Source organism: Lithobates pipiens, unplaced genomic scaffold (assembly GCF_037356315.1).
Source record: "Lithobates pipiens isolate NorthernLeopardFrog02 unplaced genomic scaffold, aLitPip1_a1.2 Scaffold_23, whole genome shotgun sequence".
Classification (NCBI taxonomy): Eukaryota; Metazoa; Chordata; class Amphibia; order Anura; family Ranidae; genus Lithobates; species Lithobates pipiens.
This window is the reverse complement of record NW_027507785.1, coordinates 9,656,219-9,676,252: the sequence shown is the minus strand read 5'-3', so window position 1 is coordinate 9,676,252 and position 20,034 is coordinate 9,656,219. Positions and strand designations below refer to the sequence as shown.

The following is a 20,034-nucleotide window of genomic DNA, read 5'->3' as shown; positions in this document are numbered from 1 at the left end:
GTGGGTGTTGCGTTTGTTAAAAATATGATTTTTTAATATTAATCAGACATAAGATACATGGGACAATATTACAATAGTGAGTTGGTCAGATTACTGTCAGTTTTTTGGTTTGAGTTGATTTCTCAAACAAATGCTGTTTCATACCATAGATACCATTGTTGTATTCAATTGACATTTTCAACAGGCTATTGTCTCTATAGCTACAGTAAACAAGTAAGACATTACTTGTTTGAGATTCTTTCAGCTCTCCAACTGAAAGAAAGACTGTTAGATTACTGTCAGGTTTGGTATGAGTAGACAATGGGTAGATACCATTGTTGTATTCAATTGACAGTTTTCAACAGTCCATTGTTTCTACAGCTACAGTAAACGGGTATGTTTTCTGTTGTTTGGGTAACTTTGGTAAATAGCCTGACACATAAAAGGGGGATTCGGGCATAAGCTAGACACACATCGTCATGCTTTGAAGATCAGAAGTCACTCATGATACAAGATTTTTGCCTGGTGTCCAAGAGGCATTGTTGCCAATGGAGACCACGAAACATACAGTAACAGAAGATAAGTAACCTTGAAATGTATTTGTAGTTATAGACCATAGTCTGTTCATTTGATAGGCATTTTGCTTGTAATAGATATCTGTCAGTCTTGTATTGTATTCCTAGGATTGTAATAGTTTTGTATGTACAGCATCTTTGTATAGTAAAAGCACATTTACACACGGCAGAAGTCTCCGCTTCCTTGTTATACCACGGAGTAACCTTGCTAGACAGACGCAAGCAAAATACTGTGGGATCAGTTACTGTATGTGTGAGGGAGGTTGGTTATCTATGGAATGTGTAACCAGGGAAGGTAGGCGAGCGGCGTGTGCGGTGGGGGTAGGTGATCTGTGGGATTGGCTATGTGTGGGGAAGTTAGGTGATCTGTATATGGGGGGGGGGGGGGTAAGTGATCTGTATATGGGGGAAGGTAGTTGATCTGTTCTTTGGGGGAGGGGAAGGTAGGTGATTTGTATATGGGGAGAGGTTGGTGATCTGGTTTCTTTTGGGGGGTAGGTGATCTGTATGGTGAGGTAGATAATCTGTATATGGGGGGAGGTAGATGATCTGTTTTAGATGGAAGTAATATGTGGTGGAGGTCAGTTAATGGGGGGGGGGGGGTGTAGGTGATAAATGTGGAGGGGAAGTAGGATACCTGTGTAGGGGGGAAAGTATGTGATCTGTGTCAGGGGGGAGTAGGTGGTCTGTGTGGGAGGGGAAGTATGTGATCTGTGTAGGGGGAGGTGATCTGTGTGTGAGGGGGGGAGTAGGTGATCTGTGTAGGGGGGAGTAGGTGATCTGTGTAGGGGGGGAGTAGGTGATTTATGTGGGGGAGCGGGAAGTAGGTGATCTGTGTAGGGGGGGAAGTAGGTGATTTGTGTAGGGGGGAGTAGATGATCTGTGTAGGGGGGAATAGATGATCTGTGTGTGGGGGGAAGTAGGTGATCTGTGTAGGGGGAAATAGGTGATCTGTGTAGGGGGAGTAGGTGATCGGTGGGGGGGAGTAGGTGATCTCTGTGGGGGAAAGAGGAGTAGGTGTTCTGTGTGGGGGGAGGTGATCTGTGTGGGGGGAGTAGGTGATCTGTGTGGGGGGAGAGGGAGTAGGTGATCTTTGTGGGGGGAGGGGGAGAAGTTGACCTGTGTGGGGGGAGGGGGAGTAGTTGTTTCTGTGTGGGGGGGAGGGGGAGTAGGTGTTCTGTGTGGGGGGAGGGGGAGTAGGTGATCTGTGTGGGGGGAGAGGGAGTAGGTGTTCTGTGTGGGGGGGGAGTAGGTGTTCTGTGTGGGGGGGAGTAGGTGTTCTGTGTGGGGGGGGTAGGTGATCTGTGAGGAGTAGGTGATCTAATAGAGTACAGTACATGGGGGGGGCTCATGTTATTCCATCGGATATGGATGGCATTATTTGGTATCTATGTGGGACGTCCTGTACAAAACGTTTAACCTAAGTGTTTTTTTTTGTTTAGCATTAGGGTTGACACCTGTCTGGGATTCACCCGTACAGTGTGGGTTTTGAATCCTGAGCCCAGGTTTCAGTCCGCCTGACACCCGGACACATCAGTGACAGCCCCGCAGCACCAATCCTCCTCTCCTGTTGGCTTCCAGTGTTTTTAACTATATGGGCAGGAGGCACTTTAACTCACTGCACAAGCTTCGCATCCTCCCCGCCTCCCCTCTGCGCAGAGCCCGGGATCGGACCAGCTGTCCGGGTACAGTGAAGGACGGAAAGGTGGTTTTGGCAGTGTGGGACCTCAATTTTCTTGTAGCTCGGGGGTGGGGGTGTCCTCCATTTTCTTATAGCTCAGAGAGGGGGAGGGAGTGTCTTCCATTTTCTTGTAGCTCAGGGAGACACTTCCCCCCATTTTCTTGTAGCTCAAAGAGGAAGGAGGAGTGTCCTCCATTTTCTTGTAGCTGAGAGAGGAGGGGGGTAGTGTCCTCAATTTTCTTGTAGCTCAGAGAGGAGGAGGGGTGTCCTCCATTTTCTTATAACTCAGAGAGGGGAGGGGGGAAGTATCCTCCACTTTCTTGTAGCTCAGCGAGGAGGAGGGGTGACCTCCATTTTCTTGTAGCTCGGTGGTGGGGGGGGTGTCCTTCATTTTCTTATAGCTCAGAGAGGGGGAGGGAGTGTCTTCCATTTTCTTGTAGCTCAGGGAGGGTTAGTGGTGACCTCCATTTTCTTGTAGCTCAGGGAGGGGAGTGTCCTCCATTTTCTTGTAGCTAGAGAGGAGAGAGAAGCATTCTCCAATTTCTTATAACTCAGAGAGGAGAAGGGGGGTGCCCTCCATTTTCTTGTAACTCAGAAAGGGGGGAGGGAGTGTCCTGCATTTTCTTGTAGCTCAGAGAGGGGGAGGGGGTGTCCTGCATATTCTTTTAGCTCAGAGAGGGGGAGGGGGTGTCCAAACCTGTGAAATCAGCAGGCTTGCTGCTGCTTTTAAAATTCAACATCCAAACAGTCAGACCGATTTTTAAATACTGAATTTCACTATATAAGCTCAGTTTACTGTTAAAAATAAGTGTGAAATGCCAGAATCAGTGGGTGTAACAAAATGTCCGCTTGCCCCCTTCTCACTTTATCCTTACTGTGGACGAGTGTGGGGTGTAGCAAAATGGCAGGGATGGAACATCACTTTCGTTACAATTTCTGATGGGTTACATAATCTTATAAAACACCTCCATTTTCTTATAACTTGGAGAGGGGGAGGAAGTGTCTTCCATTTTTTTTATAACTCGGAGAGGGGGGGGGGGGAGGAGTGTCCTCCATTTTCTTGTAGCTCAGAGAGGAGGGAGGGCACGTCCTCCATTTTCTTGTAGCTCAGAGAGGAGGGAGGGCACGTCCTCCATTTTCTTGTAGCTCAGAGAGGAGGGAGGGAACGTCCTCCATTTTCTTGTAGTTTAGAGAGGAGGGAGGGCATGTCCTCCATTTTCTTGTAGTTTAGAGAAGGAGGACATGTCCTCCATTTTCTTGTAGTTTAGAGAGGAGGGAGGGCATGTCCTACATTTTCTTGTAGTTTAGAGAGGAGGGAGGGCATGTCCTACATTTTCTTGTAGATCAGTGATTCAGTTTTCCTGTAATGACATAATGAATTTGTATTGTTTAGAAGAGGTGATTGCAGCTGTATTACTGCACTTGCAACAAAAACAACTGCGCACTGTCTGTGATACTTTTTTTGTTATTTGCACTAATACACAATTTTTATTGTTTAGAAGAAATGTGTCGATCTCCTCCTTTATATATAACGTATACAGGGGGGTGGGATCGTGTGTCATCAGCCCCGCCCACTTGGTATCTTTGTGGGAGACGGACTCAGATTTGACCCTTTTACTGCTGGAACTATTTCTTCCACGGATTTCTTTCACATGACTAGACGACTAAGTACTAAACCCCCCCAGACATGAAAAAAAAAAAAAAGATGGCGGTGTGATTTTTGAAGTATCTCAATATTTGTACATCTGTTTATCAGGCCACTATTTCTCAGTATAACATGAAATAAGTTTGCAGTGCCCACGGACACCATACTATTCCCATTCACGATGTAACAGACCCGACTACATCCAATAACTAGATACCAAATATGTCCTCCAGACTCAGAAGTGTGAGTGACCACCAAACTACGATCCTCACAATTGTCCACAGGAGGCGCTATAACCCTTTACAGCCCTTTAATTTAGAGATAACCAGAAATACCGGCGCTGGAATGATCCCGTCGCTCCGTGTGTGTCACCATACCTAATACATATTGTACAATCTGTGCACACATGTCCGGCCCTCCGTGGGTTTGTGCTTTGTCTAATGCCGCGTACACACGATCGGAATTCTCATCAGAAAAAGCTCCGATGGTTTTCCCGACGGAATTCCGTTTAAGCCGTCTTGCCTACACGCGGTCACACCAAATTCCGACCGCCAAGTACGCGGTGATGTACAACACGTATGACGGGACTAGAAAAAGGAAGTCCAATAGCCAGTAGCCAATAGCTTCCTTCTCGTAGTTGAATCTGAGCATGCGTGATATTTGGCGTGTCGGAATCTCATACACGCGATCGGAATTTCCGATAGAAAGTTTTTCCGTCTGGTAAAAATCGAGAACATGCTATCAATTTTTGGCTGGAGGAAATTCCGACAGATCATGCACACAGTCGCATTTTCCGATAAAAAGCTCTCATCGGTCTTTTTCTGGATGAAATTCCGATCGTGTGTACGCGGCATTAGACATGTGCGATTAGTTTCGTACAAATTTCCGAAAATTCGTACATTTGGAAGCAACCGAAATACGAATTGCTAAGTTTCCGAATTTTTCTACGAAATTTCGTTGAGGAATTTTGGATCCAAATTCCGTTACAGCGGAAACATGACCGGTGTTTGGTTGACCAATCAGAGGGTTTCTTCTGCTGCTGAGTGGGGGTTGGGAAATTTACCTTTTTTTTTTTTATATATGGGAGTGGGAGAGACTGGTACTGGTAGTCGATGGGAGATTCAGAATCGGACAAAATAAGAATTTTCGTTAATTACGATTATTCATTAAGATGAAACCCAGGAAGTCAGCACAGCACAGGGATGGAGGGAGCCCCTCATAATGATAAATTCATCATAACGAACGTTCGTAATTGTTACGAAAATTCGTATTTCATACAAATACAAATTTAATTTCAGTCACGAATTCCGAAATACGAATTAAGGGCTAATACGGAATGGAACGAAACTAAACAAATTTATTGACGATGTCTATCTTGTGTATGTGCGTGCCTATGGGGGAGGGGGAGGGGAGGACTTGATTATATGTTTTGTTCACTTATCTTTATTGATGTCACAAGAGGATGGACAAGATTCACAGAGCAGACATTGTACCGTATGTGACCAATTGTCCTGGGTCTACCAGGATTCTCCCACATTGACTGAGTCCGGAACACAGAGGGAGGAGTAGGTGTTTCTAGTGCCTCCACCCAAGGCGTGTGCCACTCATCTCTGCCCCCCCCCCCCCCCCGGTCCTGAGACCACAAACTGCCTGCATTTCCAAATTTAGTACGTCCAGCGATTCCCTTGTCTCACCATTGCCCCCAACATCTACTCCCATGCCCAGCAATTCACTCCAATGCCCCCTGTCCCCCGCTGCTAACTTTTTGTCCCACTGCTCGCCCTCTTACAACTAAGCACCATTGCTGTTCCTGTCCACCCCACTGCCCCCTGTCCCTCCCTGCCCACAACCCTTCCCCATATCCCAATTTACCCCCACTGCCACCTTTTACTTCACCACCCTCTGACTTCTGAGCATCAGTGTTGCCCCCTGTCCATTCCACTCCCCCCTTGTCCGCCCCTCTTCAACCTTGTCTACTCTATTATCTCCCTGTACACCCACTGCCCTATGTTCTCCCCATTGTCCTCCTATCTTACCCCTGAGCAACAGTGCCCCCCCCCCTCCACTCACCACATTTCACCATCCTCTTCTGCCCCCATCCATCCTGACCCTCATTGCCCTCCTGTCCTCCACTGCCCCCCTGTATGCCCACTTTCCCTTGTATAAACACTGTGCCCCTATCAACCCACTGCCCCATCTCTCCACTAAGCACTGGTGTCCTGCCTGTCCTTCCCATTACCCCACCTGTCCACCCTCTTAAACCCTGTGCGCCCTATTGTCCCCCCTGCCCACACACTGCCCGTCTGCCCTCTCCACTGTGTCCCTGTCCCACCACTGAGCACCAGTGCCCCCGAATTCAGCACATTCACCCATCACCCTGTCCCCTTCTGCTCCCCCTTTCCACTCCTGCCCCTCCCCACTGCCACAGGTTCATCCCCTCTGCCCCCTAAAAACCTCACTTCCCACCTGTCAACCCATTGCCCCCTGTTCCCTCACTGTCATCTTGTCCTCTCCACTGCCTCCTGTCTCACCATCAAGCACCAGTACACCCCCTGTCCTCCCCACTGCCACTGGGCACTAGTGTACCCTGCCTCTCCACTAAGCACCACTGCCCCCCTCCCCCAGACCTTACGTGGGACCAATGCCCCCACTACCATAACTGAGTACCCCCCCTTTTGCTCCCCACTGAGAACCAATGTTCTAATTTTTCCCTACCAATACCCCACATTTCCTCCCCGGTGAACACCATTTTTCCCCTTATAAGGTGGCATTTTTCCTTCCCTCCGGCCACTGTCAGCAACGCTGGGGACATTTTTCCTCCCACTATACAAAGACAATGGGCATTATTTTTTTTATCCTGATGACCGCAAATCCAAAGCATTTGTCCCCCCTTGACCAGCAGTACAAGGGGCACTATAACACTTGATTGCTGCACTTTATATGTTAGGAGGATTTATCAAAAATCAAATAGGAACTCTACATTATCACAGCATATGGCAGTCTAATGGGACTCCGCATTTTCACGCAGGTAGCGGATATAGATTATTCCAGGGGACTTCACATTGTCCTGCATGTGGCGAACATAGGCGATCCCTAGGGCCTACCTGTTGCTCAATCCACATGGTGGACAAGAATTGTCCCACATGACTCAACGTTTTCCAATCCATGTGGGAGGCAGAGATTGCCCCATAGCACTCCACGTTTTCCAATCCATGTGGTGGTCCTAGATTGTCCTGCATGTGGCAGACATGAATTGTTGCATGGGACTCCACATTATCTCAGCAAGTGCTGGACATAGATAAGTGGACCAGCAAGCCCTTAAAGCGGTTTGGTACCTAAAAATGAAACTTCATCTTATTAAAATCACCAGATTGAATACTTACCTAAATGAACTCTGAAAAAAAAAATGTATTCTTTACTTACCGGTATCTTTTATTTCAGATGTTTCTGCTGACTTCCGGGTTGTCCTCCCGTGGGAGTAGGCGTGGTTATCGTCCTCGCAATGGTCCCTGGGAAATTTCTAAGCTATTTCCCAAGAATCCATGGGGGGGGGGACAATGAAATTGCGAAATCTCGCGAGATTTCGTTAGGACGCCGGTCACGTGACGAGGGCGTGTCCGAATTTGCCATTTTTAAAGTGGGCAGGCAGCTGCATCTGCCATTACCACTATTGCACACTGAGCATGCGCGAGATGGAGCGGAGCATGCTGGGAGCCGAGCGTCATCGATACACAGGAAGTAAATGCCTGTGGGCTTCAGACGCCCACACTTAAAATGGAAAACGCCAGAGCACTTTTTTAAAAGTCATCCCGAGGAAAAGAATCGTCGCGCCGGGGGTCAAAAAAACGCCGGACGTGGATGCTAAGCGAAGGTAGCAGTCGCCCACCTGTAACACAGGTAAGAAATAAAAAAAAAAAGAAGAGCGGAATCCCGCTTTAAACAGCATTTCTGGATTGAACTGAATTCACTTAGGAAGCATTAAGACAGAGTGAAAACCCCGTAAACCATCAAACAGTTTTATCCAAAACTTGGTCCAATGTTCATAGAGCTTTTTAACGTAATGGCCCAAATAAACCCTGTGCTTTACAAACCCAAAATTACCTCCTTTGATGAAGATCCATCCTATTTTTCATGTGGCACCTTCTAAAAAGAATAGTTTTCCAAGATGTACACTGCCTCTACCAGACCCAGTCCAAGAAGAAGGGGAGGAAGAATTAATTATGGAGAAAGTGCTTAATTCTGGTCTTCACCATGGTAAGCTACAATATATGATAACATGGAAAGCTCATGTTCCATGGGAGGATTCATAGGAGCAACCGAGCATAAAAGGAGAAGAGAAGAGGGGCGTCTCTAAGTGTCGCAATATGGTTACATTTAATGAAGGTACAACATTTAGCAACTCACATGGTTGATGATTAATAGAGGCACATCTAAGTATGCAGGCATCTGGGGTAAAGCTGTCCACATAGACCGTCCTCCGCACAACCGGCTCTTAATGCGGTCAGTCTGCAATCGTGGCCAGGAAGGCTACCCTGTAGGAGAGCGATTTGAAAGCAAGGCTTGAAGTGCTCATGGAGCGCAGTGTGGAAGGGATGACGTCGATGGCAGTGCGGGGGATGGTCTATGTGGACAGCTTTACCCCGGATACCTGCATGCTTAGATGCAACTCTTTTAATCATCAACCATGTGAGTTGCTAAATGTTGTACCTTCATTAAATGTAACCGTATTGCTCCACTTAGAGGCGCCTCTCTTCTCTTTTTATACTCTGTCGCTCCTGCTGGATTTTTCTTCTAATCCCCTTGTGGAGGCTGCCGTTTGTGGATGGACATAAAACCGCACCAAACCCAGCAGCCGGAGTCTTGCATAGACTTTGCCTGGCCTAAGATGGCTTCAGCGGTCAGGTGGGGAACCAGCGTCCAATCGGACAGCTGTCCTCCCTGTGACCGCATGAGGCAGTTGCTACAGTTAGAGGACCCTCTCTACTCTTTTATACTCAGTTATGACACAACGCTATTTCTATATCAAGACATCACTTGTATATCAAGTCAACATTTATTTAAACATTGTGCTTGTAATGCAAAACGCTCTCAAACCAAGTTACTCTCAAACTAAGGTTTTACTGTACTTGATTTCTCGTACACCTATGCTGAAGTTTTCATCCCTACAGATACGTTCCTAACACGAGATGAACCTTAATCAGCAAACTGTGCCTAAGTGGTATGTGTAAGGAAGCATAGGGAGCATCTTTTTCACTGGACAGTGACTCCTCCACATCTTGCCTGCCTGGAGTGCTAAATCTTTTTGCAATGGGAGGCATGGGCCAGATGGTCTTCAGCTGACCATACATGGTTAGTTTTTTTTTGTTCTGTCTGTTTCCTCTATCCACGCAGATAAGGGGGGTTAAGGAATCCCCCATGTTGGGACAGCAGCACCCTTTTCTGTCAGAATACACCGAACAGCCACTGCAGCCGCCGATAAACGTTTTCCAATATGTCCCTTCGACAGAAGTCAAAAGATCAACTTCTCTCAAGCAGAGATGGTCAAGCACTGACCAAAATTCATCCATTTCCTGGTGGTGAACCATCCAAATTTCAATCAGTGTATGGCCAGCTTTATCTCGAACCCTCAAGCTTGGCGAAATGGATCTCAACCTCTACCTGGAGAGGCAGAATTATCAATGTGTTAAGTCAATGATTCTCAACCAGGGTTCCTCCAGAGGTTGCTAGGGGTTCCTTCAGCATTGGGCAATTTCTGCCTCTCAGATAAGTTCCCACTGACACTATTGATCATTCTAACTATCTGTAAGGAGGTAATTCTTCCCAATGACCGCAAGTGTAAGGACCATTCTTCCCAATGACCACAAGTGTTAGCCCTTGTACACACGGTCAGAGATTCCGACAACCAAATCCGTCGGAGTAATTCCGACGGATTAATTCCGGAAGTGATGTTGCATACACACGGTCGGACTAAGTTGTCGGAAAATCCAATTGTACGTAACGTGATGACGTTATTTCGTTACGACGGGACTACGTTCAGGCTAGTAGCCAATAACTTTGGTCTAGGAATTTGACCTGAGCATGTGTGGCACTTTGTCCATCGGAGTAGGCTACACCAGGGCCGTCTTTCATATTGATTGGACCCTGGGCAAAAAATTTCTTAGCCCCCCAATGCAATATTGCTCTCCACCTTCTCTGAGACATAAAATAAATAGCAGCTAGACTTAAAATCAGTTTGCTGTATCAGATCAGGCAGAGATTGCGATTGGTTGCCAGAGGTTACAGCATATCATTACTGCTTAGTGACTGGTTGCTAGAGGTTACAGCACTCCTTAAGGCTCACTGATTAGTTGCTAGAGGTTACAGCACATTTCTGCTTGTTGATTGGCTGCTAGAGATTACTGTACAGTAATACTGCACACTGGTTGAGATAGGTTACAGCACATCTTCTCCTCACTGCAGGGGGGGGGGGGTGATATACCTATGAATGCTGCCTTTATTTACATATCAATGCCATTGGCCTCAGCTATTTACATATGCATGTGACTGCTATTTACATATGAATGCCAGTATTTACATGTAAACACAGGTCTGCAGGTGAGTCATCTGTACACAACAATAGGGCAGAGTTGGGCAGCATTAGTAGCAGCACAGGACTAAAAATTCAAGGGAATGTAAACTGGGATAGTTGGCAAGTATGAGGCAGCTGCTTTGGGCCCCACAACAGTGACAGGGCCCTGGGCAGCTGCCCCTTTTGCCCTGCCTTAAAGACGGCCCTGGGCTACACATGATCGGAGTATGTCCGATAGGAGCATTTTGTTGGAAAATTTTACCGGCAAGTTGGAAAAATTGGTCCGTCGGATATTCCGACGGGAACAGTCGGATGCAGACCACACACAGTCAGAATATCCAACAAAGCGGTCCGATAGGAAACATTCCGACGGAATCTCCGACTGTGTGTACAAGGGCTAAGGACCATTCATCCCACTGACCATCACACTAATGTATCATGAGTTGTAGATTTCTGATTTTTTTAGCAGGGGTTCCCTGAGACCGGAGAACTATTTCAAGGGTTCCTCTGTGTTGAAAAGGTTGAGAAAGGCTGCGTTAAGTGGAGATCTGGAAATAAAGAAAACATGTTGGAATGCAAATTATTTCGTTTATGATGCAAACAAATTACATGTTCAATCAAAGCTTCATAAATCAAAAAAATAAATACAAAAATCAATGAATAATAGTGGAGAATCATTATGAAAAACACAGTTTAGTCACTGGTGCATGTCCAAAAATTATCTCAAAAAAGGTAAAGTAATCCATGGATCTCTATGTGTGTGCCTGATGGACGTAAGCGCTGAACTCAATTCAGCCCTCCATTACATTCATGAATTGTAGCGAGCGTGTTCTTCAAAGTACCTTTCCGGTAGTTTGGTGGATGGCATGAGATGTGGAACTACTGGGACATCCAAAACTCTGTCACAGTAGCATAACTTCTACCCCGTTAATACCCCCCTTCTCCCAGAGTTTATTCTCAGCAGTTGAGGATGAACCCTCTGGTGTCCCAGTGTGAACTTTAAGGTGAGCGATAAGATGCGTCTTCTGTATAAAAGCTTTATCACATTCAGAACATTGAAATGGCTTCTCTCCCGTGTGAAGCTTCTGATGTCTGATAAGGTGCGGCTTCTGTGCAAAAGCTTTGTCACATTCAGTGCATTGAAAAGGCTTCTCTATATACGTTTTTCCTCCAGCGTGGGCCTTCTTATGTCTGATGAGGCCCGACATCTCTAGAAAAGCCTTACCACATTCCGAACATTGAAATGGTTTCTCTATGGTGTGAATGGTCTGGTGTCTGAGAAGGTTGGACTTGCGTGTAAAAGCTTTGTCGCATTGGGAACATCGATACGGCCGCTCTCCAGTGTGAACCCTTTCATGATTGATGAGATCGAACCTAATTTTAAAAGCTTTGCCACATGTAAAACACTTATATGGCTTGTCTCCAGTATGAATCCTCTGGTGCATAAGAAGGGTTCCCTTCTCTCGGAAAGGTCTGCTACATTCAGAACACTGATAGAGCTTCTCTCCAGTGTGAACCCTCTGGTGTCTGCTAAGTTTTGTCTTTGTTGTGAATGCTTGGCCACAGTCACACTGAAATGGCTTCTCCCCAGTATGAACCCTCTCGTGTGTGATCAGTTGGGACATTACTGCGAAAGCTTTGCCACATAGAGAACAAAAATATCTCTTCACTTTAGTGGGAGCTCCCCCAAGTCCAGGGTTTGGTTGCATTGGAAACACTATGATGCAGTCAGAACCCAAACCCGGCTTCTCTTCTGTCTGTTCCATCAGGTATTGAGTTAGGTCAGATTTCGAAGTCACCATCCAGAGAATGTATTGCTTCTGTCTTTAAATTTGACTTAAAGTTGTTGTCACTTCCAGAACCCTGAAATAATTTTTCTCCTGTTGTGCTATGATGTTGGATCAATGTTGATGAACATCTAAAACAATCATGACATTTAGAATGATATGGCTTGTGTCCTGTGTGAACCCTCCAGTAAAGGCTTTCCGTCTCTCAGAACACCCATATGGATTTGTCACCAGCTGTGATTATAAAGACCAAAGTGATCATCACCAGGGTAACTCAGTTGTGATGTTGAAGACCAAAGTGACCATGAAGACCAACGTGACCATCACCAGGGTGACTGAGTTGTGGCTATGAAGACCAACGTGACCATCACCAGGGTGACTTAGTTGTGACTATGAAGACCAGGGTGACTCAGTTGTGATGATGAAGACCAAAGTGACCATCACCAGGGTGACTTAGTTGTTACTATGAAGACCAACATGACCATTACCAGGGTGACTGAGTTGTGATGATGAAAACCAACGTGACCACCACAAGAGTGACTTAGTTGTGGATATGAAGAACAACGTAACCATCACCAGGGTGACTCAGTTGTGACTATGAAGACCAACGTGACCATCACCAGGTTGACTGAGTTGTGGCTATGAAGACCAAAGTGACCATCATCAGGGTGACTGAGTTGTGGCTATGAAGACCAAAGTGACCATCATCAGGGTGACTGAGTTGTGGCTATGAAGACCAAAGTGACCATCATCAGGGTGACTGAGTTGTGGCTATGAAGACCAAAGTGACCATCACCAGGGTGACTGAGTTGTGGCTATGATGACCAAAGTGACCATCATCAGGGTGACTTAGTTGTGACTATGAAGACCAACGTGACCATCACCAGGGTGACTTAGTTGTTACTATGAAGACCAGGGTGACTCAGTTGTGATGATGAAGACCAAAGTGACCATCACCAGGGTGACTTAGTTGTGACTATGAAGACCAACGTGACCATCACCAGGGTGACTTAGTTGATACTATGAAGACCAGAGTGACTCAGTTGTGATGATGAAGACCAACGTGACCATCACCAGGGTGACTTCGATGTTACTATGAAGACCAAGGTGATTGAGTTGTGATGATGAAAACCAACGTGACCACCACCAGGGTGACTGAGTTGTGGCTATGAAGAACAACGTGACCATCACCAGGGTGACTTAGTTGTGGCTATGAAGACCAACGTGACCATCACCAGGGTGACTTAGTTGTGAAGATGAACCTGACCAAAAAGTTGGTCTATCAATCCACCTGTATAGAGGTAAAAAAAAAAAAAAAAAAAATTTTGGTAAATTTGGCTATAGTAACGTTGCTTTCTCTTTTATTTAACCTTCATTAATAAAAGTAAAAGGAGTATGTTATAAACATGTTTACGTTTTTGTATTTCATTTTACTCTATTACATAATTTCTGTTGGTTGTTATAATTTAAATTCATTCTTTGGTCCCATTCAGAACATTGTAATGCATTGTCAGCCCAAATAAACTGTACAATAAATCAGAAGCCGTGTGTTCAGCTTCGTACAGCAGTTTTTTCCCTCTAATAATAGATTTAATGAAGTATACAGGCCTTCACTACCAATGTAACACAGCATTCAGGACACGGACCTTCCATAGTAGACAATTGCAACTCTACAAACAGTACTTGATCCATTACTGTTACAAATTAACCACTTGCCATCTGACATACACTATATTACCAAAAGTATTGGGACACCTGCCTTTACACTCACATGAACTTTAATGGCCTCCCAGTCTTAGTCTGTAGGGTTCAATATTGAGTTGGCTCCGCCCTTTACAGCTATAACAGCTTCAACTCTTCTGGGAAGGCCGTCCACAAGGTTTAGGAAATGTGTCTATGGGAATGTTTGACGCTTGCCTTGCCGTGCAGGGCACCAGACACAAAGTGCAAGCCGCGGGCAGATCTTACTGGTGCTCCACAGCTTGTGCCCTCCTGCTGGGCAAGTCACTGGATCCAAATGCCAGAACTTGCTCCGCAACTGAGCGCCGCTCTGGGACTCATCAGGACTTATATCAAATCCCGGGACGGTCCCGGCGAATGCAGGACGGTTGGGAGGTAATGTGACCGGGAGCCAGATAACATGAGGAAGATGATCCCTGCATACTGATGGGACATCATTTCTCACAGCCAGACCACCCCCACCCCCCCCCCACCCCCGTCCCCCATCTGGAAGATAGGAAGGTTTTGGTTGCTTTAAAAATACTCGGGAAGGGAAAAACTTTTGAACTCGGAATGAGATTTGCTTTTGACACAAGAGATAATGGAATAAATGTGGACTTTGGGTTTCTAAATAAAGCTGGCTACAGCAGGCACCATGTGACCTGGGAAGTGTATGTGTGCCGCTCATGCTCAATAGTGAGGGGGTTTGTAGACAATGCATCTGCTGCCAGAGTGCTGACGGGGGATGGAACCCGTCCTGGCTCCTGCGAAAGCTCAAGGGGAGAAGGGGGTAGCCCCTGGAAGTCACACATCTATGGTGTCCTGGAAAGGTGAATGGAGTAGCAACCTCAGACCAGGCCACACTCCCAACGCGTTTCACTCCCCCCCCCCCCCCCCGGAGCTTAGTCATGAGGACCATGTATGGGCAGGCTGATTGTACCCAAAGTGATAGATTTATCAACTTGGGTACAACCAGCCTGTCAGATTTTACATGCAATGGCTACAGCCGCTAGCGATAATCACTGCAGGGACGGCACCCCCTGCACCTCCCCACCCCCCCCCCATCACCAGGAGAACACAATAGCTCCGCGGGAGGGATTTCCCCATCAACACTGACTGTGTGGTGAAATTGAGTGATTTTCTTTCCTGCAACCCGTGGTTGATCGCGCTATGGCCGGCTTAACTCTCCAACTGTTTTAGGACCGTCCTGTGACTCTCCCTCCTCATTCCATAGTCAGCACCTTTCCTTATCTTATCAATAGGGATGGGCCGAACAGCCCCCCCCCCCCCACACCTCCCGTTTGGTTTGTAGCAGAACTCCCGAACAGAGGAAAAGCTCTGACCCGAACAGCGAACCCCATTGAAGTCTATGGGAGCCGACCAGAAAAAATAATAAAAAGTGCCAATTTTGAAGGCTTATATGCAAGTAAATGGCCATAAAAGTGGGGTACGAGTTAAATCACATTTAAATTGACTTGCGGTTGCATGTATGTCACCCCCCCCCCCCCCCAGTTCATACCAAACCTGAAGAATATTAAGGGGAACCCCACAATTAAAATTAAAAAGGCGTGGGGTCCCCCCCAAAATTCATACCAGACCCTTATTCAAGCATGCAGCCTGGGCGGTCAGGAAAGGGGAGGGGGGTGAGCGAGTGCCCCCCCCCAAACCATACCAGGCCCCATGCCCTCAACATGGGAGGGTGGGTGTTTTGGGGCGGGGGGGGGGGCTCTGCTTTGCCCAATCAGGGCACAGAATGCACTGTGCAGCACATTGCAGGGTGTTTGGTAGGGCGAACACACCCTGCAAATTCAGATGCTCCCCGAATGGGGCAAACCGCCAATGCTCGGGCTGAACCGTTCACCCAACGCTGCTTATCAACTATCCCAAATTACCATCCCTGTGTATATGTTGGAGGGTTGTTATTTTTTTCTCGGAGGTGGTATTGTTTTAGTGAATAAATCCTGTTGGGACTGAGAAGAAGGAAGATCTGTGGGAACTTTTGTGTGCAAAGGAGGTAGGTGATTGGTGGTCTGTGTGTGTGGGGGGGGGGGGGAGTAGGTGATCTGTGTGGGGGGGAAGAGGTAGGTGATCTGTGGGGTGGGGAAGAGGTAGGTGATCTGTGTGGTGGGGAAGAGGTAGGTGATCTGTGTGGTGGGGAAGAGGTAAGTGATCTGTGTGGTGGGGAAGAGGTAGGTGATCTGTGTGGTGGGGAAGAGGTAGGTGATCTGTGTGGTGGGGAAGAGGTAGGTGATCTGTGTGGTGGGGAAGAGGTAGGTGATCTGTGTGGTGGGGAAGAGGTAGGTGATCTGTGTGGTGGGGAAGAGGTAGGTGATCTGTGTGGTGGGGAAGAGGTAGGTGATCTGTGTGGTGGGGAAGAGGTAGGTGATCTGTGTGGTGGGGAAGAGGTAGGTGATCTGTGTGGTGGGGAAGAGGTAGGTGATCTGTGTGGTGGGGAAGAGGTAGGTGATCTGTGTGGTGGGGAAGAGGTAGGTGATCTGTGTGGGGGGGGAGAGGTAGGTGATCTGTGTGTGGTGGGGAAGAGGTAGGTGATCTGTGTGGTGGGGAAGAGGTAGGTGATCTGTGTGGTGGGGAAGAGGTAGGTGATCTGGGTGGTGGGGAAGAGGTAAGTGATCTGTGTGGTGGGAAGAGGTAGGTGATCTGGGTGGGGAAGAGGTAAGTGATCTGTGTGGTGGGGAAGAGGTAGGTGATCTGGGTGGGGAAGAGGTAGGTGATCTGTGTGGTGGGGAAGAGGTAGGTGATCTGTGTGTGGGGGGAAGAGGTGATCTGTGTGTGGGGGGAAGAGGTGATCTGTGTGTGGGGGGAAGAGGTAGGTGATCTGTGGGGTGGGGGGAAGAGGTAGGTGATCTGTGGGGTGGGGGAAGAGGTAGGTGATCTGTGGGGGGGGAGGTAGGTGATCTGTGTTTTGGGGGGGAGGTGGTGATCTGTGTGGTGGGGAAGAGGTAGGTGATCTGGGTGGGGGGGGCAGGTAGGTGATCTGTGTTATAATTCTTCTCTCTTGGGACGTCCAAAACACAAAGTTTACCCTGATCTGATCTTTTTCTTCAGTGTGTTGGTGTAAATGGAAGCTCCCTGTACTCCCCTCCCCCCATAGTGACCCCACGTTGCCCCCCATTCTTACCCGATCTCTCTGGATTTTCTTCAGCCACTTGTCTGTCTTTGGCTGCAGGAACATGTGAGAAGGGGAGGGGGAAGGTGTCCTCAGTGCTACCATTTTCTTGTAGCTCAGAGAGGGGGAGGGGTGTCCTCCATTTTCTTGTAGCTCAGAGAGGGGGAGGGGTGTCCTCCATTTTCTTGTAGCCCAGAGAGGGGGAGGGTTGTCCTCCATTTTCTTGTAGCCCAGAGAGGGGGAGGGGTGTCCTCCATTTTCTTGTAGCTCATAGAGGGGGAGGGGTGTCGTCCATGTTCTTGTAGCTCAGGGATCTGATTTTCCTGTAATGACACGATGACCTCTCATTGTTTAGAAGAAATGTGTCCATTGATAAATATCTTCCTCCATTATATACAATGTATACATGCTTTCCTTTCCCTGTGGGGCGAGAAAATCTGCAAGGAGGTGTTCCGTCAGATTAGGCGACCCATCAAATCTTGTAGAGGAAGTGGCGTTCTGTCGCGGCCATCTTGCTACACCCCACACTCGGCCACACTCAGCCTACAGTCTGAAGTCACCAAGCGGACATCTTGTTACACCCACCGGAGTTTTGCATTGCACACTTATTTTTACCAGTGAGCTCAGCTTATATCGTCAAATGCAGGATTTAGGAGCTTGCCACGCTAATTTGATGTTGAATATTAAAAGCAGCGGCAATCCCGCTGATCTCACAGGTTTGCTGATCTGACAGAACGCCGCTGCTTTTATAATACAACATCAAAATCAGTCGGACGGATTTCTAAATCCTGCATTTCACGATATAAGCTGATATTAGTGTGAAATGCGAAACTCCGGTGGGTGTAACAAGATGTCCGCTTGGCGGCTTCAGACTGCAGGCTCAGTGTGGCCGAGTGCAGGGTGTACCAAGATGGCCGTGACGGAACGTCACTTCCCTTACAAGATTTGACGGTTCGTCTAATCTGACGGAACAAAGGGGGGGTGGCTGCAGACTGGAGCTCCATGTTTGACAGGAAACGTGTCCTCCGCTTCACTTTTTTTTTTTTTTAAACAAACTTTAATGTCACAAATATTCAACAGACACAACTGGTGGAGGACACATGTTTCCCATCACATCAGCATTTCTCAGTTTTTTTGATCAACTTTAACCCTTTCACCGCCAGAGCTGTTTTTGCAATTTTTTGCAGTCATGTGTAACTGCTTCAGCCCTGGAAGATTTGGCTGCTCAATGACCAGAGCATTTTTTTTGCGATTCCGCACTGCGTCACTTTAACTGACAATTGCGCGGTCGTGCGACGCTACACCCAAACAAAATTGACGCCCCTTTTTTTCCCCATAAATAGAGATTTCTTTTGGTGGTATTTGATCACCTCTGCGTTTTTTATTTTTTGCGCTATAAACAAAAAAAGGCCGACAATTTTGAAAAATAAAACACAATATTTTTTACTTTTCGCTATAATAAATATCCCAGTTTTTTTTTCTTTTTTAAACAATTTTTTTTGTCAGTTTAGACTGATATGTATTCTTCTACATATTTTTGATAAAAAAATTAAAAATAATCGCAATAAAAGCGTATATATTTATTGGTTTGCGCAAAAGTTATCGCGTCTACAAAATAGCGGATAGATTTATTGCATTTTTATTTTATTTTTTTATCATAATCATTGATTTTTATCGTGACTGCGACATTGCGGTGGACAGTTCGGACATTGTTGACAATATTTTGGGACCACTGACAATTATACAGCGATCGGTGCTTTAAATATGCACTGATTATTGTATAAATGTCACTGGCAGGGAAGGAATTAACACTGGGGGGGGGGGGGGGGGGCGATCAAGGAGTTAAATATGTCACCTAGGGAGTGATTCTAAATGTGGGGGGAGGGGACTGACTAGGGGAGGAGACCGGTTGGTGTTCCTATATACTAGGAACGTGTGATCGGTCTCCTCTCCCCTGACAGGACGTGGATCTGTGTTTAAACACACAGATCCACATTCCTGCACTGTCGCTAGCGATCGCGGGTGCCCGGTGGTCAATTGTAACCGCTGGGCTAGTGCATCGGCTCCTCGGTGACGCGCCACGCCCCACACTGACAGACCCCCCACCCTCTGCACTACGCTCCCCACTGATAGACACCAACTACCCCCCTGCCCCCAACAGATACACCCCCTAAATTACCGACCCCTACACCCCAACTACTGACCCACACCCCACCAAATGCTATCCCCCAACAGACCCCCACGGACAGACAAGCTCAGCCCCCCATATACCACACCCCCCACTGACAGAACCCCCCAAACACCACCCTCTCTCCCCAGACAAACCCCCATTACCACCCTCTCCCCCCACTGACAGACCCCCAACCCTCCCCCCACTGACAGACCCCCAACCCTCCCAAATACCACACCCTTCCTCCACTGACAGACTCCCAAATACCACCCCTCTCCCCACTGACAGACACTCAAATACCACCCCCCACTGACAGACCCCCATTACCACCCTCTCCGCCCACTGACAGACCCCAAAATACCACCCCTCGCCCACTGTCAGACCCCCCAACCCTCCCAAATACCACCCTCTCCCCCCACTGACAGACCCCCAAATACCACCCCTCCCCCTACTGACAGACCCCCAAATACCACCCCTCCCCCCAATGACAGACCCCCAAATACCACCCCTCCCCCTACTGACAGACCCCCAAATACCACCCTCTCCCTCCAGTGACAGACCCCCAAATACCACCCCTCCCCCTACTGACAGACCCCCAAATACCACCCTCTCCCCCCGACAGACCCCCAAATACCACCCCTCCCCCCACTGACAGACCCCCAAATACCACCCCTCCCCCTACTGACAGACCCCCAAATACCACCCTCTCCCCCCACTGACAGACCCCCAAATACCACCCCTCCCCCTACTGAAAGACCCCCAAATACCAACCTCTCCCCCCAC

The 20,034-nt window shown here is 47.6% G+C and overlaps 1 protein-coding gene across 1 annotated transcript; it reads right to left on the bottom strand.

Moving 5' to 3' along the window:
• Window positions 1-11,052: 11,052 nt before the first annotated feature.
• On the bottom strand, window positions 11,053-17,420 carry LOC143927189 (uncharacterized). Its single transcript, XM_077451164.1, has 2 exons — window positions 17,094-17,420; window positions 11,053-13,526 (listed from the first exon to the last, which is right to left on the bottom strand). The coding sequence occupies exon 2, from the start codon at window positions 12,248-12,250 to the stop codon at window positions 11,351-11,353; it is 900 nt and encodes a 299-aa protein (XP_077307290.1). The 5' UTR covers window positions 12,251-13,526; window positions 17,094-17,420; the 3' UTR covers window positions 11,053-11,350.
• Between the last annotated feature and the right edge of the window lie 2,614 nt (window positions 17,421-20,034).